Source organism: Macaca thibetana, chromosome 4 (genome assembly GCF_024542745.1).
Source record: "Macaca thibetana thibetana isolate TM-01 chromosome 4, ASM2454274v1, whole genome shotgun sequence".
In the NCBI taxonomy this organism is placed as follows: Eukaryota; Metazoa; Chordata; class Mammalia; order Primates; family Cercopithecidae; genus Macaca; species Macaca thibetana.
Genome location: NC_065581.1, coordinates 29,196,150 through 29,221,595, shown reverse-complemented (window position 1 = coordinate 29,221,595; position 25,446 = coordinate 29,196,150). Strand labels below are relative to the sequence as shown.

The 25,446-nt window shown below is 38.0% G+C and overlaps 1 protein-coding gene across 1 annotated transcript; it reads right to left on the bottom strand.

Annotated features, from left to right (window-relative positions):
• Positions 1-3,425: 3,425 nt before the first annotated feature.
• Positions 3,426-4,775, bottom strand: LOC126953125 (olfactory receptor 12D1-like). Its single transcript, XM_050788495.1, has one exon. It carries the CDS (start codon positions 4,556-4,558, stop codon positions 3,638-3,640), a length of 921 nt encoding a protein of 306 aa, XP_050644452.1. The 5' UTR covers positions 4,559-4,775; the 3' UTR covers positions 3,426-3,637.
• Positions 4,776-25,446: the final 20,671 nt, after the last annotated feature.

The window sequence follows — 25,446 nt, the reverse complement described above, 5'->3', positions numbered from 1 at the left end:
TTCATAAAGCAAGTACTTAAAGACTGACAAAGAGACTTAGACTCCCATACAATAATAATGGGAGACTTTAACACCCCACTGTCAACATTAGACAAATCAATGAGACAGAAAGTTAACAAGGATATCCAGGAATTGAACTCAACTCTGCACCAAGTGGACCTAATAGACATCTACAGAACTCTCCACCCCAAATCAACAGAATATACATTCTTCTCAGCACCACATCACACTTATTCAAAAATTGACTACATAGTTGGAAGTAAAGCACTCCTCAGCAAAGGTAAAAGAACAGAAATTATAACAAACTGTCTCTCAGACCACAGTGCAATCAAACTAGAACTCAGGACTAAGAAACTCAATCAAAACCACTCAATGGCATGGAAACTGAACAACCTGCTCCTGAATGACTACTGGGTACATAACAAAATGAAGGCAGAAATAAAGACGTTCTTTGACACCAATGAGAACAAAGATACATCATACCAGAGTCTCTGGGACACATTTAAAGCAGTGTGTAGAGGGAAATTTATAGCACTAAATGCCCACAAGAGAAAGCAGGAAATATCTAAAATTGACACCCTAAGATCACAATTAAAAGAACAAGAGAAGCAAGAGCAAACACATTCAAAAGCTAGCAGAAGGCAAGAAATAACTAAGATCAGAGCAGAACTGAAGGAGATAGAGACACAAAAAACCTTCAAAAAATCAATGAATCCAGGAGCTGGTTTTTTGAAAAGATCAACAAAATTGATAGACTGCTAGCAAGACTAATAAAGAAGAAAAGAGAGAAGAATCAAATACAGAAACTAAAAAATGATAAAGGGGATACCACCACCAATCCCACAGAAATAGAAACTACCATCAGAGAATACTATAAACACCTCTACGCAAATAAACTAGAAAACCTAGAAGAAATGGATAATTTCCTGGACACTTACACTCTCCCAAGACTAAACCAGGATGAAGTTGAATGCCTGAATAGACCTGTGCAGGCTCTGAAATTGAGACAAACAATGTACAAAGGTTCTCTTTTTATATCCTCATTAATACTTGTTATCTTTTGTCTTTTTGATAAAAACCTTTCTAACAGATGTGAAGTAATTATTTCGTGGTTGTAGTTTGTATTTCCTTTGATTTAATGATGTTGAACATTAATAAATACACTTGTTGGCCATTTGTGTGGAAATATCTATTTCACTGAAAAAACGTCTATTTAGATTCTTTCCTCATTTTTAAACTGGGCTATTTGTTTTCTTGCTATTGAGTTTTTAAAAAAATGTATATTTTGGACATTAACTCTTTATGAAATATTATTTTCCCATTTCATAGGTTGTCTCTTCATTCTGTTGATGTTTTCTTTTGTTAAACAGGAACTATTTAGTTTGGTACAATCCTATTTATTTTTGATTTTGTTACCTGTGCTTTAGGTATGATATTTTAAAAATATCATTGCCCAGACCACCATTGAGCAGTTTTTCCCTGTTTTTTTCTAGTAGTTTTACAGTTTCAGGTCTTACCTTTCAATTTTTAATCCAATTAAGTTGATTTTTGTATATCGTTTGATACAATGGTTTAATTTCATTCTTCTTTAGGTGGATATTAAGTTTTTCCAACACAATTTATTGGAGAGACTATTCTTTTCCCATTGTATGTTCTTGGAAACTTTGCCAAGGACCAACTGACCATAAATACATAGGTTTATTTCTGGGCTCTCTATTCTGTTCCATTGTTCTGCGTATCTGTTTTTATGCCAGTATCATACTGTTTTGATTACTATAGATTTGTAGTATATTTTGATTTCAGGTAATGCAGACCTCATAAAGCGAATTTAAAAGTATTTCTTCCTTTTCATATTTTTGAGCAAGTTTGAGAAGACTGGCATTAATTATCCTTTAAATGTTTGGTAGTATACATCAATAAAGCCATCAGATCCTGGGCTTTTTTGAATAGGAGACATTTTATTACTGGTCAATCTCAGCCCCAGGCTGGCAGCTTTTGCCATGGTCTACTGGAATACGAAAAAGTCTGTCTGAGGCTTCCCTGTTGAAGAAGCATATGACAGTCACAATAAACAATTAAGGAAGGAGAAAAAGAAATAAAGAGAGAGAGACTTACTCAGCTCTCAGCTATTCCACGACCAGAATTGAGGTCATTCCAGCAAAGGTCAGCGACACTATGGATCATAGTCAACCATTCTCTGCTGTGTTTTTCCAAATTTCTTACCCAATGAAGCACGTAACTTAATTGTTTTAAGGGATTGAATTTTGGGGTCCTTCTGTGTTATGCACTAATAGTTAACCAGAACCCCATGTGCTCTTCTATAGTTCACACACTCTGTGAAGTTTGAATTATGTGACAAATTCTCACCACCAGAAATGAGAGAAAAAACATATTGTATAAAATATGCATCGAATATATTACTGATAGTGTGGGACAGTTGAGATTAGGAGTTGCCATCTCCACACACACATTGTTGTTTTGTTTTGTTATAAACTAAACTGGAATTGAGGGACCAAAGAAGGTGGAGTTAGAAGACAAAAGACGCATGGAGAGAAGTCAGAATAAAATCGTTTAGATTTACAAAAGTGAATGCAGAGACCTTGAAGGGTCAGTCCACCAGCTTAAAATGCCTTTTCATAGTATTTTCTGTCTATTCTTTAAATATTTATAAATTATAGAATCCACCATTTCTTCAGGGACAGAAGTCATTTATAGGAACTTAAAAAGTGAGGAACATAGTAGTTCATGTCTAGAAATTCTTCAATAATTATGACTTCTATGCCTTTCCTTAGTATGAGTTTGGTGACAAGTAAGAAAAAGAAAATAAAATTTTGACAAAGTCATCATCTTCCACAATTAAAAGCTGAGGAAACAATAACTTTCTAATGAGATTGAAAGAGTCTTAAGAGCTTTGTTAAATTATCTCCGATTTTTAATATTTTAAGTAATCATTGAGGGTTTGGACAGTTGACTTCTAAAAGATATCTGGAGACAGAGGTGCCAAAACTATTTAGATGAACTGTCAGAGTTTTTGTTGTTGTTGTTGTTATTTAGTGATTACAATGTCATTTGCTTTAATTACTTATTTGTCTCTTTGTTTAAAGAATAAGAAATCAAGGCACACCCCTTAAAAATTCTCCTTAACTCATATGTCAGTTAGCATATACTTTTCCAGTTGAGTAACCATGGCCCTAAAATAAAATCCTCATAATATCAAAGCATAGTAATTTTATTTATAATATTATAATGCATTAACCTAGTAGGACCAGGTAGACAAATAGACTCAAGTATTATCCATCTATTTAATACATGGGAAACACAGGCATATTTCTATACCCAATTTCATTATAAGAACATATAAAAAACCTAACATCAATTTTATCAACTGATATCTTCAAAACTTAGTCAGCAGTAGAGTTCCATGGCTAGCATCCCATTCATTCAAATGTCCCTTATATAACCTAGGAAAACATTGTTAAATACAGTTACAGCATATTTTTCCAAATATTTTTGTTTTATCCAGTTCCCTCTGTTGTACATTTCTAAATAATTTAAGAAACAGTATAATTACAAACTCAACTTTTTAATTGTTTATTTATGCTTCAGAAGAGTTCTTCAAGATTTCTTTAGGTCAAAGCTACTTTTTGATTGCTCTATTAAAGGCCCCCTTCACTTCCTTGTTCCTCAAAGTGTAGATCAGTGGGTTTAGTACAGGAGTGACCACAGTATACATGATGGCAATGATCCGTTCCTGGTCCATGGAGGTCCCTGAGGCAGGATGAATATAGGTGAAGAGAACAGGTGCATAGAAAAGAATAACTACCATGAAGTGGGAGGCACAAGTGGACAGTGGTTTGTGGAGCATGCCAAAAGAATGAGTCTTGAAGAAGAGATGGGTGATAATGTAGAAATAAGAGAGAAATGTGAGAAAGAAAGAGCCCATTGCGATTGTCCCTGTGATGGTACTGAGCAGCCACTGATTGAGCTCCGTGTTCCCACAGGCCAGCTTTAGCAATGGCTTCACATCACAGAAGAAGTGATGGATACAGTTGGAACCACAGAAGTTCAAGCGAGAAGTCATTATGGAGTGCAGCAGGGCATGGACGAAACCTATGGTCCAGATTGTGATGGCCATCTGGGTACAGAGCTGAGGGTTCATGATGACAGTGTAGTGAAGTGGCTTGCAGATAGCCACAAAGCGGTCAAATGCCATCACGGCCAACAGCATGGCCTCTGTGCTGCCCAGGAAGTGGAAGAAATGGAGCTGGCTTATGCATCCCAAGAAAGAAATTGCTTTGTGTGTAAAGAGGAAGTTCTGCAGCATCTTTGGCAGTGTCACCGTAGAGTAGCAGATATCCAGGCAGGACAGGTTTCCCAGGAAGAAATACATAGGGGAATGGAGTCTAGGATCAGAGATGAGAATCATTAGAGTGGCTCCATTCCCAGCCACACTGATGAAGTAGATGGTGAGGAAAACCACGAAGAGAAAAGGCTGCAGTTCTTGTATGTCTGTCACTCCCAAGAGGAGAAATTCGGTGACTGAGGTTGTATTCAGCATCACTTCAAAAAAAACACAAAATAATGTATAGAACACTAATCACAATCAGAATCCTTCCAGCTCAGAATTTTCTCACCAAGCCAAGAATATTTGGAGGAAGAGTATTGTTGTTTTGCATGATTCAGTCTCACAAGTTTTACATTTTTGGTTTTTAGATGGCTAAATATTAAATATATATACATATATATATCTGTTATGATCTCTGATACAACTATTTTTTATTCTGTTTTTTATTACTATATTTCTTTCTCCTAGGTATCAGAAAACATTGCTAGCCTGCTAGCCTACAATCTTCTCTGGCTGTGAATATTTTCATTCTTTTTTTTTTTTTTGAGATGGAGTCTTGCTGTTTCTCCCAGGCTGGAGTACAGTGGTGTGATCTTGGCTCACTGCAATCTCCGCCTCCTGAGTTCAAGAGATTCTCTCACCTCAGCCTCCCAAGTAACTGGGATTACAGGAGTCCACCACCACACCTCGCTAATTTTTGTATTTTTAATAGAGATGGGGTTTCACCGTGTATGCCAGGCTGGTCTTGAACTCCTGACCTCAAGTTATCTGCCTGCCTCAGTCTCCCAACATGCTGGGATTACAGGCATTAGCCACCTCTCTGGGCCCATGAATATCTTCATTCGGTTACAGCTTTCCTTTTGTCTTTCCAAGTAGCTCTCACAGGGGGCAATTTTTAAGCATATCACATAGCTGTCTCTTGGCCTAGTAAGAAACCACCAGTAGGATGTTAACTTAAATAAAAAGACAGGTTTCAATGCATCAAAACCACAGTTTTGTTTTTTTTTTTTTAATCTTGAAAGAGTAGTAGTAATTGCATTTCCTCATTTTACAATGTAAATGAATTAGAGATATTCTCTTACTGATCTCTTCCTGACCCACATCCCTGAAATGTTGTAGTGACCTATTGGGGTAAGAAACATGACCACATTACTCACATATTAGCCTGAATATTTAAAATTTCATCACTATTATATCTGATGATGAGCTCAGTTTCTTCCTATAATCTGACCCTTTATATTTTTTTCGAAATAGAATCCCAAATTACTTTTTTCATTGCAAATGTTATTGTGCTTTTATTTACCTGTTGATCTTAGACTCTTCCTTTCCTAGGAAATCTATGAATCCCTGGATAAGAATAGTTTTTCCTCTGACAGATTCAGTAGTTTCTCTTCTTTTTTCACTAATACTAACCTCTCCTCTAAATATATATTCAGCCTTCTTGAAATTATCTTCTCTGTGATCTATTTTCTTAAGTTCTGTTTTTGTCTGAAATAAACTCACTCATCAGATATTAAGGAATATTCTATCTCAAGTGAAATTCACCTTCTTTTCTTCTAGATCCATTACATTTTCTAGAAATTTTTTTTCTCCATAATTTGTAAAGTACTGGCATTATCTTCACTAAGTTTACTAATAAAAGCAGACATAATTTTGTGAAGTAGCTTCTTCTTTGTTCTTTTCATTAGGCTGTAATGGATTAGCTCTTGTATATTGGGAGGGAAGAAGTAGGATGTGTGGGGAACTTACAGAAGTGAGAGACACTGAGAGAGCTGGTAGAACTGTAAAGAAATTGAAGAGATGCTGACATTGGAGTGCTTCCTATAAAAGGAGTATCATTCAAGGTTTTAGAAACCACTGAGGAGAGAAGAATATAATTTGATGTGACTACAGTAAAAAAAAATAATGAACAAGGGAACACTTCTAGAGAGCCATGGGTTTTTTGGCTTCATAGCTGGGAAGAAATTTTGAAAAACAATCTAACTTTTACTATACGTACATGAAGGACTGCCTTCAAATAATTCATGTAACTTTCTTGAATGACCATGTATATTTTGTGTATTTAAAAAATTACCACTCCTGTTTAAAATACAAATTATATTTCAAATATAATTTTTGGTTCTTGGACCCAGAAAACAAAATTGTCCCAAAAATCCATATGGTAAAACATATATTCCTAGCTTCTAAGAAAATTAGCCGTCAGAGTGGTTTGTAGTAAATCATTTGCTTCACTGAAATTTCACCGTTTAGAAATTACATGTTTGCTTTGGATAATGTCTAGAGAACTAGATATGTCGAATTGAGAATAAGATATGGCAGTAAAAATGGGGTAAGTCAAGGATCTTCATATTTCTCCTCACAATGAAGAGTACACCATTAGATAGAAAATGAGATCTAGATACCGGGTGTTTAATACTAGCAAGTAGCTAGATCATTCATTAACATATTGAGATTATGTGCAATTTCGCAGCCTGTCTCAGTTCATTCTCTTACCTGATTGATTGTTCTGATTCACAGTCAAGGAGGCTATTCTTGTTTATATTCCCAGTGATTATAAAAGTTAAAACGTATTTGAAGCAATAGTTCATGTTGGGATTGCAGCATAAACTCATCTTTAAAAACCTCTTTCTCTCTGAAAATCAACCTGCCTTTTAATGAGCCACAGGTCTCTAGACATAGAAATCCAAAGGGAGAGTGTCCCCTGGTGTTGAGAAAGATGGTAAGAATTAGCAGGATGCCTTTCCACACCTACAATATGAATCAGCGGCCTTGGGGAATTCCTGTGTGAAGTTCCTTTTTTTTTTTTTAATTCTTGTTTTATTTCTTTTTTTTCCTTACTATGTTTGTTCCTTAGTTTTAGAACTATGGCCAACACAGATCTCAATGGCTTAATATGTTTTCTTAGTCAAATTTCTTTTTATTTCCTAGGACAGAGGTATGGATTTACTTTCCCATTTTGGGGACTTTCCTGAAAGAATACCCTGGTTTCTTTCAGGAAACCTGTTTTGGTTACTGTTGCCCTGAAGTATAGTTTGAAGTAGGGTAACATGATGCCTCCAAATCTGTTCTTTTTGTTTAAAATTGCTTGGCTATTCAGATTCTTTTTTGGTTTCATATGAATTTTAAAGTCTTTTTCTAGTTCTGTGAAGAATGTCGTTGGTAGTTTGATAGAAATAGCCTTGAATCTGTAAATTGCTTTCGGCAGTATGGCCATTTAAACAATATTTATTCTTACTGTCCATGAACAAGAAATTTGTTTCCATTTGTTTGTGTTATCTCTGATTTCTCTGAGCAGTGTTTTTAGTTCTTATTGTAGAGGCCTTTCACCTGCCTTGTTAGCTGCATTCCTAGATATTATATTCTTTCATTGGCAATTGTGAATGGGATTGTGTTCCTGATTTGTCTCTCGGCTTGACTGTTGTTGCTGTATCGGAATGCTAGTGACTTTCCCACATTGATTTTTTATCTGGAAACTTTGCTGAAATAGTGTATCAGCTGAAGGCGCTTTTTGGCCAAGACTATGGGGTTTTCTAGATATAGAATCATGTCATCTGCAAACAGGAATAGTTTTACTTACTCTCTTCCTATAATGCCCATTATTTCTTTCTCTTGCCTAATTGCTCTGGCCAGGACTTCCAATACTATGTTGAATAGGAGTGCTGAGAGAGGATATCCTTGTCTTATGCTGGTTTTCAAGGGGATGCTTCCAGCTTTTGTCCATTCAGTATGATGTTGGCTGTGGATTTGTCATAAATGGTGCCTATTATTTTGAGATATTTTCCTTAATACCTAGTTTATTGAGAGTTTTTAATATGAAGCAATGTTGAACTTAATCAGAAGCCTTTTCTGTATCTGTTGAGATAATTATGTGAGTTTTGTTTTTCCTTCTGTTTATGTGATGAATCACTTTATTAATTTGCATGTGTTGAACCAACTTTGTATCCCAGGGATAAAGCTTACTTAATCATTTTGTATTAGCTTTTTGATGTGCTATTGAATTCAGTTTGCTATTATTTTGTTGAGAATTTTTGCATCTATGTTCACGAAGAATATTGGCCTGAAGTTTTCCTTTTGTGTATGTGTTTCTTCCAGGTTTTTTTTATTAGGATGATGCTGGCCTCATAGAATGAGGTGGGGAGGAGTCACTCCTCCTTTGTTTGGTGGGCTATTTATTACTAATTCAATTTCAGAGCTCATTATTGGTCTGTTCACATAATCAGTTTCTTCTTGGTTCAGACTTGGGAGGATATATGTGTACAGAAATTTATTCATCTCGTCTAGGTTGTCTAGTTCTTGTGCATATGTCTTCATGATTCATCATGTCTCTGATGATTATTTGTATTGTTGTGGGGTCAATGGTACCATCTCATTTGTCATTTCTGACTATGTTTATTTGGATCATCTGTCTTTCCTTCTCTATTGATCTAACTAGGAGTCTATTCATCTTATTAATTCTCCCAAAGAACAAACTCCTGGATTCGTTTATCTTTTGTGCAGTTTTTCTCATCTCAATTTCTTTCAGATCAGCTCTGATTTTGGTTATTTCTTATCTTCTGCTAGTTTTGGGGTTGGTTTTGTCTTCTGTCTCTAGTTCTTTTATTTGTGATGTTAGGTTATTAATTTGAGATCTTTGTATCTTTTTTATGTGGGCAGTTAGTGCTACAAATTTCCCCCTTAACACTGCCTTAGCTGTGTCCCAGAGATTCTGGTATGTTGTATCTTCATTCTCAATAGTTTCCAAGAACATTTTGATTTCTGTGTTAATTTCAGTACTTACCTCAAATTCATTAAAAAGCAGTTGTTTAATTTCCATGTAATTGCATGAATTGAGTGATTTTTTTCTGTCTTGATTTCTATTTTTATTGAGCTGTTGTCCACGAGTGTGTTTGGTATGATTTCAGTCCTTTTGCATTTGCCGAGGATTGTTTTATGTCCAATTGTGTGGTCTATTTTAGAGTATGTTCCATGTGTTGATGAGAAGAATGTATATTCTGTTGTTTTGGGCTGGAGAGTTCTGAGGTCTATCAGATCTATTTGATCCAATGTTGAGTTCAATCTTTGTTTAAATCTTTGTTAATTTTCTGCCTTGATGATCTGTCTAGTACTGTCGGGGGAGTGTTGAAATCACCCACTGGAGACTCCCATTGTGTGGGCATGTAAGTCTCTTTGTAGGTCTCTAAGAACTTGCTTTATGAATCTGGATTCTCCTGCTGTGGATGCACATATATTTAGGATATTTAGCTCTTCTTGTTTGAATCCTTTATCATTATATAATGCCCTTCCTTGTCTTTTTTCACCTTTGTTAGTTTAAAGTCTGCTTTTTTCTGAAATTAGTATTGTAGCCCCTTCTTTTTTCTTATTTTCATTTACTTGGCAGATTTTTTCCATCCCTTTATTTTGAGCCTATGGGTGTCATTGCATTTGAGATGGGTTTCCTGAAGACAGCATACAATTGGATTTTGTTTCTTTACCCAGCTTGCCACTCTGTGCCTTTTAATTGGGACATTTAGCCTGTTTACTTTCAACGTTAGTATTGATATGTGTAGATTTAAATCTTGTCTATTTGTTGTTAGCTGGTTATTATGCCTGCTTGTTTGATTGGTTGCTTTATAGCGTCACTGGTCTGTGTACTTAAATGTGTTTTTGTATTGGCTGGCAATGGTGTTTTCTTTCCACATTTAGTTCTCCTTTCAAGATCTCTTGTAAGGTGCATCTAGTAATACAATCCTTCAATATTTACTTGCCTGAAAAGATCTTATTTCTCTTTCACAGAGGAAGCTCAGTTGGCTGGATATAAAATTCATGGTTAAAAGAAATTTTTCTTTAAGAATGTTGAATATAGACCTGCAATCTCTTCTGGCTTACAACATTTCTGCTGAGAGGTCCACTGTTAGCCTCATATGGTTCCCTTTGTAGGTGACCTACCCTTTATCTCAAGCTGCCTTTAACATTCTTTCTTTCATTTTGTCCTTAGAAAATATGATGATTTTGTGTCTTGGGGATGATCTTCTTGTGTAGAGTCTTGCAGAGGTTTTCTGTATTTCCTGCATTTGACTATTGGCCTCTTTAGCAAGATTGGGGAAGTTTTCTTGGTTGATATCCTGAAATATGTTTTCCAAGTTGTTTGCTTTCTCCCCCTCTCTTTCAGGGATACCAATGATTTGGCCTCTTTATATAATCTCATATTGCACAGAGGTTTTGTTCATTCCTTTTCCTTTTATTCTTTGTTTTTGTCTGACTCTTTTATTTCAGAGAGCCTGTCTTCAGATTCTGAGACTCTTTCCTCAGCTTTGTCTACTCTGCTATTAATATTTTTGATTGCATTGAAAAATTCTTTTAGTGAGTTTTCCAGCTCTATCAAGTCAATTAGGTTGTTTTTATGCTGGCTGTTTTGTCTGTCACCTCCTGTATCATTTTATTGTGATCCTTAGCTTCCTTGGATTGGGTTTTGCCATTCTCCTGAATCTCAATTATCTTCATTCCTATCCGTATTCTGAATTCTATTTGTTATTTCAGCCATGTCAGCCTGCTTAAGAATTCTTGTTGAAGAACTAGAGTGATCATTTGGAGGACATAAGACACTATGACCATTTGAGTTTCCAGAGTTCTTTCGTTGTTTTTTTTTTTTTCTCATCTGTGTGTGTGAGTATTCCTTTAACTGCAGGACGGCCTTTGATTGAAGTGGTCAGCTGGCAGCTGTGCTTTGATTGAAGTGGTCAGGTGTGCTTGAGTCCCAGGCCAGGTGGCCTTGCCTAGTGAGGAGAAGTGAGGATCAGGATCTGTATGGAGAACAGTTCAGCCACTTTTCTATGAGGTGGATGCTCTGCGCTACGGGTTCCAACCAGCCCTTGGTCCCACAGACTCTCCAGGGCCTGGGGACACAAGGATGAAGACTGTGAGAAAGCAAAGATGGCAACCCACCCCTCCTATTGGCAGCTTTGTCCCAGGGCGTTGCAGAACTGCTACTGGCTCAATAGTCCCAGTGTGGGGGTGACTGGAGACCCAGGCTGGGAGAATCTGCCCCAGGAGGAGATACAAGATGGGGGACCCACATACCCTACAGTCTGACCACTTCTCCATGGAGCTGCTACCATATTCTGGGATCTGCTCCAGTCCCTAGTCACTTCAGATTTTCTAGTACCTGATGGTATCCACGGTGAATTTTGCCAAACAGCAAAGATGGTGGCCTGCCCCTCCCTCTGGGAGCTCTGCTCCAGGAAGGAATGGACCTGTTGCCAGCGAAAACACACTGGCAGGGTTATCTGGGGATCCCAGAAAGTCCCATTAAGTGAGGAAAAACAGGATCAGGAGGTGCGTAAAAAAGCAGTTTGGTCACTTTTTCATAGAGCAGTTATGCTGTCTTTGGGGTCTACTCCAGCCTCCAGTTATTTCCAACTCTCCAAAGCCCAAAAGTGACAATGGCTAAGTCTGCAAAACAGCAAAGATGGAGGCCTCCCTCTCCCCTGGGAGCTCCACCAGGGAGATTTGGGATTGCTACTGGCTGGAAAACAACAGCAGAAGTGGTTGTAAACCTCAGTCAGGGGATTTCTCCCAGTAAAGAGAAATGGCATATGAGACCCATGTGAAAAAGTGGTCTGGCCCTCTCTTTGTAGAGCTGCTGTGCTGTGCTGGGTTACCACTCCAGTCCCTAGTCACCTCAGATTCCCCAGAGCCTGAAGGCACCAATGGTTAAGGCTACAAAACAGCAAAGAAGGCAGCCCAAGCCTCCCTCTGAGATCTCCATCTCAGGGAGGTAGAATGTTGCTACCCATGGCTGTCTAGAGTTCTGAGCTAATGGGTCTTATCCTATGATGTTCCATGGAAATGGGGCCTGCCATCCCCGTGGATTTAGATTCTTTTCTAGGGGTGTCTATGAGGGTCTAACCTCCTGGTTTGCCAGAGTTGCAGTTACTTTTGCCGGGAAACCTGGGTATCTAAAGCTCCTGTGACTTCCAGTGTGCCTGAGTGGATGCTCTGCCAAGACTCCACATAGCTTTGCATGTCAGACTGAAGACCTTGGTGGAGTGAGTTCATGAGGGATCTCCTGACCAGAGAGTTTTAAAGTTCTGTGGGGAAAGTATGAGTTCCCAAGGCTGCTCACTTACTCACAACTTCTCTGGGCAGGGGAGGCTGTCCTGGCTACATGTCATTCCCAAGTGGGTGGTCATCCTGCCTTGCTTTTCTCTGTTCTCTGTGGGTCAGGTTGTTCTCTTGATGAATCCCAATGCATGTACCTAGGTAATTCAGTTGAAGATACTGTATTTACTTGCCTTTTCTATTTTTCTCTGTGACAGCAGTGCACAATAGGTGCTTCTAGTTGGCCATCTTGGCCAGCCCTCACCGTCTTGTCATTTTATATGCTGTGAATATAATACAAATGAATACTATTTATTGCATGCTTATTATGTATAAGGTATTGTTCTAAGTTCTTTACATCTATTAGCTCTCTGAATTCTCACAAAAACCCAGTGAAGTAATACAATCATTTCTCTTATATCACAAGAAAACAGGCTCAAAGGATTTATGTAAATTTTTCTTCTTGTGATGTATTGTGAAACGAGGACTCAAACTGAGGCTCTTTAGTTCTAGTGATCACCGTTTTGTGCTCTTTCTTTCAAATATTATTCATCTAATTTTATCCACAATTTTCTTAGTTGACTAGAAATTCACTATTTTAATGAACTCATGACCAGCAATTTTCTTCTTTATGTATTGCTCTTTGTGATTGTCTGTATTATTTACTTTAAATTTTCTTTTATTACAAAGGAAGCTTCATGGGCATGTGACCCATGCAGTCACAAAGGACCCTGCACTCAGAAAGGCCCTATGTTTGATTTAATGCTTTGTAGTAACTGTCTTGAAACTCTTAGTATTTTTTTAACTTCCTTTTTTTTTTAAATTATACTTTAAGTTCATGTGCAGAATGTGCAGGTTTCTTACATAGGTATACACATGCCATGGTGGTTTGCTGCACCCATCAACCCATCATCTACATTAGGTATTTATCCTAAAGCTACCCCTCCCCTAGCCTCCCATCCCCTGACAGGCCCTGGGGTGTGATGTTCCCCTCCCTGTGTCCATGTGTTCTCATTGTTCAACTCCCACCTGTGAGTGAAAACATGCGGTGTTTGGTTTTCTGTTCTTACGATAGTTTGCTGAGAATTATGGTTTTCAGCATCATCCATATCCCTGCAAAGGACATGAACTCATCCCTTTTCATGGCTGCATAGTATTCCACAGTGTACGTGTGCCACATTTTCTTTATCCAGTTTATCATTAATGGGCATTTAGGTAGGTTCCAAGTCAATGCTATTGTGAACAGTGCTGCAATAGACATATGTGTGTGTGTGTCTTTATAGTAGAATGATTTATAATCCTTTGGGTATATACCCAGTAATGGGATTGCTGGGTCAAATGGTATTTCTAGTTCTAGATCTTTGAGGAATCGCCACACTGTCTTCCACAATGGTTAAAATAATTTACACTCCCACCAATAGTGTAAAAGCATTCCTATTTCTCTATATCCTCTCCAGCATCTGTTGTTTCCTGACTTTTTAATGATTGCCATTCTAACTGGCGTGAGATGGTATCTCACTGTGGTTTTGATTTTCATTTCTCTAAAGACCAGTGATGATGAGCTTTTTTTCATATATTTGTTGGCTGCATAAATATCTTTTGAGAAGTATCTGTTCATATCCTATGCCCACTTTTTGATGGTGTTGTTTGTTTTTTTCTTGTAAATTTGTTTAAGTTCTTTGTAGATTCTAGATATTAGCCCTTTGTCAGATGGGTAGATTGCAAAAAATTTCTCCCATTCTATAGGTTGCCTGTTCACTCTGCTGACAGTTTATTTTGTTGTGCAGAAGTTCTTTAGTTTAATTAGATCCCATTTGTCTATTTTGGCTTTTGTGGCAATTGCTTTTGGTGTTTTAGTCATGAAGTCTTTGCCCACACCTATGACCTGAATGGTATTGCATAGGTTTTCTTCTAGGGTTTTTATGGTTTTAGGTCTTATGTTTTAGGTCTTATGTTTAAGTCTTTAATCCATCTTGAATTAATTTTTGTATAAGGTATAAGGAAGGGGTCATGTTTCAGCTTTCTACATATGGCTAGCCAGTTTTCCCAACACCATTGATTAAATAGGGAATCCTTTCCCTGTTGCTTGTTTTTGTCAGATTTGTCAAAGATCAGACGGTTGTAGATGTGTGGTGTTATTTCTGAGGCCTCTGTTCTGTTCCATTGGTCTATATATCTGTTTTGGTACCAGTACCATGTTATTTTGGTTACTGTAGCCTTCTAGTATAGTTTGAAGTCAGGTAGCATGATGCATTCAGCTTTGTTATTTTTGCTTAGGATTGTCTTGGTTATGCGGGCTCTTTTTTGGTTCCATTTGAAATTTAAAGTAGTTTTTCTGATTCTGTGAAGAAAGTCAATGGTAGCTTGATGGGGATAGCATTGAATCTATAAATTACTTTGGACAGTATGGCCATTTTCACGATATTGATTATTCCTATGCATGAGCATGGAATGTTTTTCCTTTCTTATTTCCTTGAGCATTGGTTTGCAGTTCTCCTTGAAGAAGTCCTTCACATCTCCTGTAAGTTGGATTCCTAGGTATTTTATTCTCTTTGTAGCAATTGTGAATGGGCGTTCACTCCTGATTTGGCTCTCTGTCTGTCTGTTGTTGGTGTATAGGAATGCTTGCGATTTTTGCAAATTGATTTTGTATCCTGAGACTTTGCTGAAGTTGCTTATCAGCTTAAGGAGATTTTGGGCTGAGATGACGGGGTTTTCTAAATATACTTTCATGTCATCTGCAAACAGAGACAATTTGACTTCCTCTTTTCCTAATTGAATACTCTTTATTTCTTTCTCTTGCCTGATTGCAGGAAATACATTGTGAACTTCCCAGCACATCTGTTAGAAAGGAGGTCCAGAAAAAGAGCACAAGGAGAATGGTCTGTATTCAAAGATACAACAGCTGAGAAAGCATAGTGTAATTTTCAAGAAAAAGACTGTAGCCATTCTGCCTGGGCTTACATCCATCATTGCTAGTCACTCTCCGAAAAACTTTGGGCAAATGACTTAACATTTCTGTTCCTCTATTTCTTCATCTGTAAAATAAGAATAAATGTTGTTACGACAATTAAATGAACTAATATGTATAAAGTACTTACAATAGTGTCTGACACATACAATGCACCATATACGTTTTTGCTAGGTAAAAACAAACACATAAATCTTCAGACAGGACTATCAAAATGAGTCTCAAGTCAATGTGGTAGCTAGTCTAGACACATGGATGCCCAGTGAGCCATGCCTCTCAGCATTGATGCCTTGTGTGGTTGGTTTTCCTTGAACCTGGGCTGGCACAGTGACTTCACCAACAGAATGCAACAAAAGTGATATTCTGGAACTTCAAAGTTGGTTAAAAGAAACCTTACAACTTCTTAATAGATCTCCTGAAACAGTCACTCTTGGGATGCTCCCAAGAAACAAGAATGCATTTGCCATATCAATGGACAAAAACCACTTACCTGGAGCCCTGTTAACTTGTTCTAACAATGATACCATGTCTGACATGACAGCTGTGACCAAGACTACTAGTTGGTTGAGCTTGGGATAGTCTGCAGCTATTATTCAAGATTTATCTGATTTTTGCAAATGGCCTTTCAGTCTTTAGATATTTAAGGGGGCACTAATCTTGGCTATCCTTCCTAGGATATGATATTGTTTTTAGTTTAATATCCTTGCCAGATGGGGCAGTTTCAAAGCTTCCAGTTGGCCTTCTCCAGTACAATAGCCCATTTCCCACAGGCCAAGGACTGGCGCAGGGTCTTCTCTTACTGCCAAGTATATCAGTCCTAATTGTATAGCCAGTGACTGTGGGAATGACTATTGGATGTGCCTACAGTACTGGGTGACCTACTGTAAGTTAGACTTTAACATGACTCCATTTATAATCTGGCTTCTGTGTGCTCATTGTAACAGTTGGGCCATGGTGATGCTTTGGCTCTTGGAATATCAGTGTCAACTCAGACAACTGTACTTGAAATATTTGGGTACTCCCCCTTTCCCAGTGTGCAGTAATTTGCATAAATGATGTTAGTTCCCTCTGGGAAAAAACTATAGGTGTCTTTCCAGTAAATACTTGCCACGATGTTGAAGTTCACTTCTTTCTGGAGGACATGACTAAATGTTCAGGTAACAAGTTATGCACCTAAATATTAGCTTGCATCAGTGAACTGAGCAGGAAATTAGGCCATTTTATTAGAGTGACCACCCTCAGTGTCCTGTTTCTCTGCTCTTGCCTTCTTTTGATTGTAGTTTTTAAGCAGCAGTCTCATCAACAGTCCTGTAATTTTGTCTTTAGGGTCACGTGTTCCATTAACCATCACCACAGCTTCCTGCAGGTCAAGACGCTTTGACTGCCTTTTTGACTCACTGATGATTACAGCAATTGCAAACTACTAGCTTCCGGTGGTTCAGTGTTACTATATATTTTTTATTGCTGTAGGCCCCTTTTCTCCATCACTATTAACAATTCAAACTCTGTGATTACTTCTGTAACCATGGTCTACAAAGAGTCACCACTGAATTTCTTAGTAATTCCAGAACTCCTTTGCCAGAGCATTCTGAATAGTGAATGGTGTGCCTCCTCTGAATACTCTTGTGGACCACAATATTCTGGCTTTTCTGATCTACACATAGTATATTCATCCAATATCCCCTCTTTCCGGAGTCTATTCCTTTCCATACCATCTGTCAGGGCAACTCACTCATTTTAATTTTGATCATCATGGGTCAATGACTTCCCTGTGTTTTTAGAGCCACACCAGCAGCAAATTTGCTTAAGCCCCAGATTCTGTGTCTAAGAATTCAACGTCCCCTGGTTAATATATTCTTGTTTATCCAGTTTAGTGTTCTAGTCCCTTGATCATGCACACTCAAAATACAATCCCATGGTACTCCTGCTGGTACATTTGCACTCCTATTTCCACTCCTTTTGGTTTAATCTTTCTATTTTAACATCTCTAGCACAACCCTAGTTCATTTATGATGATTTAACTCTAATTATTGGCCTGGCAGTCAAGACAGACATCCACTGTTTACAGTAATATGTAGTACAGTATATATGTACTATCTACAGTAACATAGAAGATAGAAAGGATATCTATTGAACCCATTGATCTTGCTAAGGAGATTACTAGGAAGAATAATTGTATTAGTCAGGGTTCTTCTGAGAAACAGAGTCAACAGAATATTGATTGGATGACAGTCACCTACATTAGGGAGGACAATCTGCTTTACTCAGTCTATCAATTTAAATGATAGTCTCATCTAAAAACATCTTCACAGACACACCCAGAAAACTGCTTGATTAAATAATGTGTGGACATCCTGAGTCAAGATGACATAAAATTAACCATCAAAATAGTGAAAGTTTCAACAGATTGTTTTAGCTGACTATTACAAAATAGGATAGAAATAAGATGAAACAAGGCATTCAATTTTCAGTCAGTATTTAGAGGAAAATTAAAGATTCCAGGGCTGCCCAGGATCAAAAAATTAAACTGTGTATTAGTGCTAAATAGTCTAGATGGCAGAAGTTTCTCAAAGTAAGAAATGGCTTCAGGGCAAAGATCATAATCTAAGGTGCTGTCAATAAAGTATGGTTTTGAGGTAAAGATCCCAAGGATGAGACTATAATACTCTTTGTTGAAACCTCAGAAAGACAATGGGGAAGGCTAGAATAGTTTCTAAAAATCTTAAGACAGGCCTCTTAAGCACTCTATGTTAGACAAAGAGGCCTTATGAGTCTTATGGACATACCTTGTCAACACTTCCAACTAGAGGCAAAAAATGTTTCCAGAAATCTTATTTTAGCTTTATTGAGGTACAACTGACTTACAAAAATTGTATGTGTTTAATTTATACACTTTGATGAGTTTGGACGTATGTACACATACTATCATCACCACAATCAAGGTGTAAGCATATCCATCACCTCCAAAAATTTCCTTGTGTTCTTTTGTGTTGTTTTTGGCTTTTGTTTTTTGTAAAAACACTTATCGTGAGATCTATAGTCTTGTTAACATATTTTAAAGTGCAAAATACTATTTTGCTAATTATAGGTAATATGTTGTACTGCAGATCTCTAGATCTTATTTATCTTGTATAACAGAAACTTTATACCACACCCACTGATAAACAACTCCCCATCTCCCGCTCTACACATTCCCTGACAATCACCATTCTATTTTGTATTTTTATGAGATTGACTATTTTAGATACTGTTTAAGTGTGGCCATGCAACATTTGTCCTTTTGAGACTGTCTTATTTTACTTATCATGATATCCTCTAGGTTAGTCCATATTGTGATAAATGGCAGAGTCTCCTTTTTAAGGTTAAATAATATTCATGTATATACACATTTTCTTTATCCATTCATCTGCCAATGAATACCTGGGTTGTTTTCATATTTTGGCTACTGTAAATAATTTCAAAATAAACACACTGTTGCACATATTTCTTCAAGGCCCTGGTTTCAATTCTTTTGGCTATATACTCAGAAATTGCTGAATCAAACAGTAGATTTATTTTTGAATTTTAAAGGAATCTTAATACCATTTTGCATAGTGGCTGCAATTTCTATATTCAGTGGGTAAGGGTTCCAGTTTCTCCACATTCACACCAACAATTGTTATTTTTGTTGTAATAACCATCCTAAAATATGTTAGGTGATATCTGACTATAGTTGCCTTTTTCTGATGGTTAGTGATATTGAGTACCTTTTTATATACCTGTTGGCCATTTATATGTCTTCTTTGAAGAAATACCTGTTCAATTATTTTGTCGATTTTAAGTTGTGTGTGTGTGCATTATTGAGTTGAGAAGATAATAATGTATTTTAGATATTAACCCCCAGCAGATAGATGGTTTGAAGTATTTTCTCCCACTTCCTAGGATGCCTTTTCACTCTGTTGATCATTTCCTTCGTTGTGAAGAAGTTTAGCTTTATATAGTCCCGCTTGTCTATTTTTTATTTTGCTGTGTCAAATCTAAAAAATCATTGTCAAGACCAACATCAAGAAGTTATCTCCCTATTTTTTTCTTCTAGCAATTTTGCATTTAAGTCTTTAATCCATTTTGAGTTGATTTTGTATACAGTATGAGATATGGTCCAATTTCATCCTTCTCTATGTAGTCTATTCTACACCATCTATTGAGGAGACTATTCTTTCTCCATTGCGTGTTCTCAGCAATCTTGTCCAAGATCAGTTTACTCTCTCTCTCTCTCTCTCTCTATATATATATATATATATGCATTTATTTCTAGACTCTCCATTCTGTTCTATTGGCTTGTATGTCTGTCTTTATGTCAGTACTATTTTAATTAAATGGAAGGTTTTCAAATTGAATATAAAATTAACACACAAATCAATTGCATTCCTGTACATTAACAATCTAGCTTTTCTGAACTATCAGAAAATGAAAGAAACAAAACAATTTCATTTAAAATAGCATAAAAAAGAATAAAATACTTAGCAATAAACTTAACCAAGGAAGTGAATGACTTGTACACTGGAAACTATAATAACATTGATGAAAGGAATTGAAGACTCAAATAAATAGAAACATAACCTATGTTCAGGGCTTAGAATAATTAAAATTGTTGAAATGTCCACACTACCATAACTTGTCTATGAATTCAATGTAATCACTATCAAAATCCCAATGACATTTTTTACAGAAATGGAAAGAACTATTCAAGAAAGACCTCAAATAGCCAAAGTGATCTTGAGAAAGAATAGCAAAGAAGATGGTATCGTTCTTCCTGATTTCCCAAGATGTTGCAAAGGTACAGTAAATAAAACAGTATGCTACTGGCATGAAGATAGACAGACAGAAATCTCAAGGATGTTGTCTCACAGTACACTAATTGTCAGCCCAAGTCAGAGAAGGGCCTGTCCTAAGGAGATTTATGAGTGTGGTACTTATCTAACTGACTAAACCCAAGTAAGAATCCTAAGAACCTAAAATATTTAAAAAAGAATTTTATTGGTGGGCCAGGTGCAGTGATTCACACCTGTAATTCCAGCACTTTGGGAGGCTGATGCGGGTGGATCACTTGAAATCAGGAGTTTGAGACCAGCCCGCACAACATGGTGAAACCCTGTCTCTATTAAAAGTACAAAAACCAGTCGGGCAGGGTGGCACATGCCTGTAATCCAACTACTTGGTAGGCTCAGGTGAGAGAAGCACTTGAACCTGGAAGGTGGAAGTTGCAGTGAGCTGAGACCACACCGTCCCACTGTATTCCAGCCTGGGTGACAGAGTGAGACCTATGTCAAAAAAAAAAAAAAAAAAGAGAGAGAGAAATTTATTGGTATCACCAGTTTCAATTGCATCATCTTAGACTCTAGAGGATGGAGTGGAAAAAATGTCCCCAAGTGCTATGTAACTACTATGTGCCTCCCATTTTTTCTCTTTTGGAATAAGATTTTCTATTACTGTCATCTTATATCTACCTTATCATTATGTGTTGAGTGTGTGACAGGCAGATAACATGACTTCTTGAAGTTTAAAGGTCTTCAGGTCAAAAGGAACCATTCTTGAGGAATCATACTAAATATGCCCCATTTGCACTTTGTCCTGATTCAGATTTTAAAAACCTAGACTTTGAACCAATGCTACAAAGGCATGAGATTTTAGGATTATTAAGAAGAGGAGGAGTAAGTGTACTTTGCAGAAGGGAACAACATGAATTATTAGTGGTTAGACATGGGACTGTGGTAGATTAAGGATGTCCACACAATTTTTCATACTCTTTCCACTGAAAGTTAGAGAAACTCAGTTGGCACGTGATTTCTTTGACCAACAGAGTATGATAGAAGTTATGTTAATGCTGGTTCTTGGTTTTTGTCTTTGAGACAACTAACAGTTTTTGCCTTGGTTTGCTGGCCCCCATGAAAAAGTCTGTCCTGAGGCTTCCCTGTTAAAGAGGCCCATGACAGTCAATTGAGAAACTGGAGAGAGAGAGAGAGAGAGAGAGAGAGAGAGAGAGAATATCCAGATATTATTGAGCATTGTCAACCCCTTCCTGCTATGCCCTTCCCAATTTCTGTCCCACAGAATCCTGGGATTTGGTTAAATAAATGAATTTAAGCCATTTAGATTTAGGATACTATTTGTTTTGCAGCAGTAGATAACTAGAACCCATGTGTTTTCCTAGAGTTCACAGCCTCCATGTAGATGGGATTATGCAATAAACTCTGACCATCAGAAGTGACAGTCTGTCTGAGACAGTTCAGGTGAACACTGTCTTCTCCATATAGGCATTCTCTCACCAACAAAACTGGAACTGAAGGACCAAAGAAGGTTGAGTTGGAAGATAAAAGAAGTACCAGAGAGGAAAGAATACCGGTGGCACCCAAGATGGCCAAATAGGAACAGCTCCAGCCTCCAGCTCCCAGTGTGAGCGACACAGAAGACAGGTGATTTTTGTATTTTCAACTGAGGTACTGGGTCCATCTCACTGGGGAGTGTCGGACAGTTGATGCTGGTTCGCAGGTGCAGCCCAACCAGCGAGAGTTCACCTGGGCGGTGCAAGGGGGAAGGGAATTCCTTTTCCTAGCTAAGGGAAATTGAAACACACAACACCTGGAAAATTGGGTAACTCCCACCCTAATACTGCGCTTTACCAAGGGTCTTAGCAAACAGCACACCAGGAGATTATATCCCACACCTGGCCCAGATGGTCCCATGCCCACGGAGCCTCCCTCATTGCTAGCACAGCAGTCGGAGATCTAACTGCAAGGGGGCAGCAAGGCTGGGGGAGGGGCACCCACCATTGCTGAGGCTTATGTAGATAAACAAAGCCGCCAGGAAGCTCGAATTGGGTGGAACCCACAACAGCTCAAGGAGGCCTGCCTGCCTCAGTAGACTCCACCTCTGGGAAAAGGGCATAGCTAAACAAAAAGCAGCAGAAACCTCTGCAGATGTAAAAGTCCCTGTCTGACAGCTTTGAAGAAAGCAGTGGATCTCACAGCATGGAGGTTGACATCTGAGAACGGACAGACTGCCTGCTCAAGTGGGTCCCTGACCCCCTGAGTAGCCTAACTGGGAGACATCCCCTGCTAGGCGCAGACCAACACATCACACTTCACAAGGCTGGGTACACCCCTGAGACAAAGCTTCCAGAACAAGAATCAGACAGCAACACTCGCTGTTCAGCAATATTCTATCTTCTGCAGCCTCCGCTGCTGATACCCAGGCAAACAGGGTCTGGAGCGGACCTCAAGTAAACTCCAACAGCTGCAGCTGAGGGTCCTGGCTGTTAGAAGGAAAACTAACAAACAGAAAGTACACCCACACCAAAACCCCATCAGTACATCACCATCATCAAAGACCAAAGGCAGAGAAAACCACAAAGATGGGGAAAAAGCAGTGCAGAAAAGCTGGAAATTCAAACAATCTGAGTGCATCTCCCCCTCCAAAGGAACGCAGCTCATCGCCAGCAACGGAGCAAAGCTGGATGGAGAATGACTTTGATGAGATGAGAGAAGAAGGCTTCACTCGATCAAACTTCTCAGAGCTAAAGGAGGAACTATGTACCCAGTGCAAAGAAACTAAAAACCTTGAAAAAAGAATGGATGAATGGATAACTAGAATAATCAATGCAGACAAGACCTTAAAAGAACTGATAGAGATGAAAACCATGACATGAGAACTATGTGACAAACGCACAAGCTTCGGTAACTGACTCGATCAACTGGAAGAAAGATTATCAGTGATTGAAGATAAAATGAATGAAATGAAATGAGAAGAGAAGTGTAGAGAAAAAAGAGTAAAAAGAAATGAACAAAGCCTCCAAGAAATATGGGATTATGTGAAAAGACCAAATCTACGTCTGATTGGTGTGCCTGAAAGTGAGGGGGAAAATGGAACCAAGTTAGAAAACACTCTGCAGGATATCATCCAGGAGAAATTCCCCAACCTAGTAAGGCAGGCCAACATTCAAACTCAGGAAATACAGAGAACACCACAAAGATACTCTTTGAGAAGAGCAACTCCAAGACACGTAATTGTGAGATTCACCAAAATTGAAATGAAGAAAAAAATGTTAAGGGCAGCCAGAGAGAAAGGACAGGTTAACCACAAAGGGAGGCCCTTCAGATTAATAGCAGATCTCTCAGCAGAAACTCTACAAGTCAGAAGAGAGTGGGGGCCAATATTCAACATTCTTAAAGAAAAGAATTTTCAACCCAAATTTCATATCCAGCCAAACTAAGTTTCATAAGTGAAGGAGAAATAAAATCCTTTACAGACAAGCAAATGCTTAGAGACTTTGTCACCACCAGGTCTGCCCTACAAGAGATCCTGAAGGAAGCACTAAACATGGAAAGGAACAACCAGTACCAGCCATTGCAAAAACGTGCCAAAATGTAAAGTCCATCGATGCTAGGAAGAAACTGCATCAACTAAGGAGCAAAATAACCAGTTAATATCATAATGACAGGATCAAGTTCACATATAACAATATTAACCTTAAATGTAAATGGGCTAAATGGTCCAATCAAAAGACACAGACTAGCAAACTGGATAAAGAGTCAAGACCCATCAGTTTGCTGTATTCAGGAGACCCATCTCACGGTCAGAGACACACATAGGCTCAAAACAAAGGGATGGAGGAAGATCTACCAAGCAAAGGGAAAACAAAAATAACAGGGGTTGCAATCCTAGTGTCGGATGAAACAAACTTTAAACAATCACAGATCAAAAGAGACAAAAAAGGCCATTACATAATGGTAAAGGGATCAATTCATCAGGAAGAGCTAACTATCCTAACTATATATGCACCCAATACCGGAGCACCCAGATTCATAAAGCAAGTCCTTAAAGACTTACAAAGAGACTCAGACTCCCACACAATAATAATGGGAGACTTAAACACCCCACTGTCAACATTAGACAGATCAACGAGACAGAAAGTTAACAAGGATATCCAGGAATTGAACTCAGCTCTGCACTAAGTGGACCTAATAGACATCTACAAAACTCTCCACCCCAAATCAACAGAATATACATTCTTCTCAGCACCACATCGCACTTATTCCAAAATTGACCACGTAATTGGAAGTAAAGCACTCTTCAGCAAATGTAAAAGAACAGTAATTATAACAAACTGTCTCTCAGACCACAGTGCAATCAAACTAGAACTCAGGACTAAGAAACTCAATCAAAACTGCTCAACTACATGGAAACTGAACAACCTGCTCCTGAATGACTACTGGGTACATAACGAAATGAAGGCAGAAATAAAGATGTTCTTTGAAACCAATGAGAACAAAGATACAAAGTACCAGAATCTCTGGTACACATTTAAAGCAATGTGTAGAGGGAAATTTATAGCACTAAATGCCCTCAAGAGAAAGCAGGAAAGATCTAAAATTGACATCCTAACATCACAATTAAAAGAACTAGAGAAGCAAGAGCAAACACATTCAAAAGTTAGGAGAAGGCCAGAAATAACTAAGATCAGAGCAGAACTGAAGGAGATAGAGACATAAAAAAACCCTCCAAAAAATCAATGAATCCAGGAGCTAGTTTTTTGAAAAGACCAACAAAATTGATAGACCACTAGCAAGACTAATAAAGAAGAAAAGAGAGAAGAATCAAATAGATGCAATAAAAAATGATAAAGGGGATATCACCACTGACCCCACAGAAATATAAACTGCCATCAGAGAGTACTATAAACACCTCTACGCAAAAAAGCTAGAAAACCTAGAAGAAATGGGTAATTTCCTGGACACTTACACTCTCCCAAGATTAAACCAGGAAGAAGTTGAATCCCTCAATAGACCAGTAACAGACTCTGAAATTTAGGCAATAATTAATAGCCTACCAACCAAAAAAAGTCCAGGACCAGATGGATTCACAGCCGACTTCTACCAGAGGTACAAGGAGGAGTTGGTAGCATTCCTTCTGAAACTATTCCAATCAATAGAGAAAGAGGAAATCCTCCCTAACTCATTTTATGAGGCCAACATCATCCTGATACCAAAGCCTGGCAGAGACACAACAAGAAAAGAGA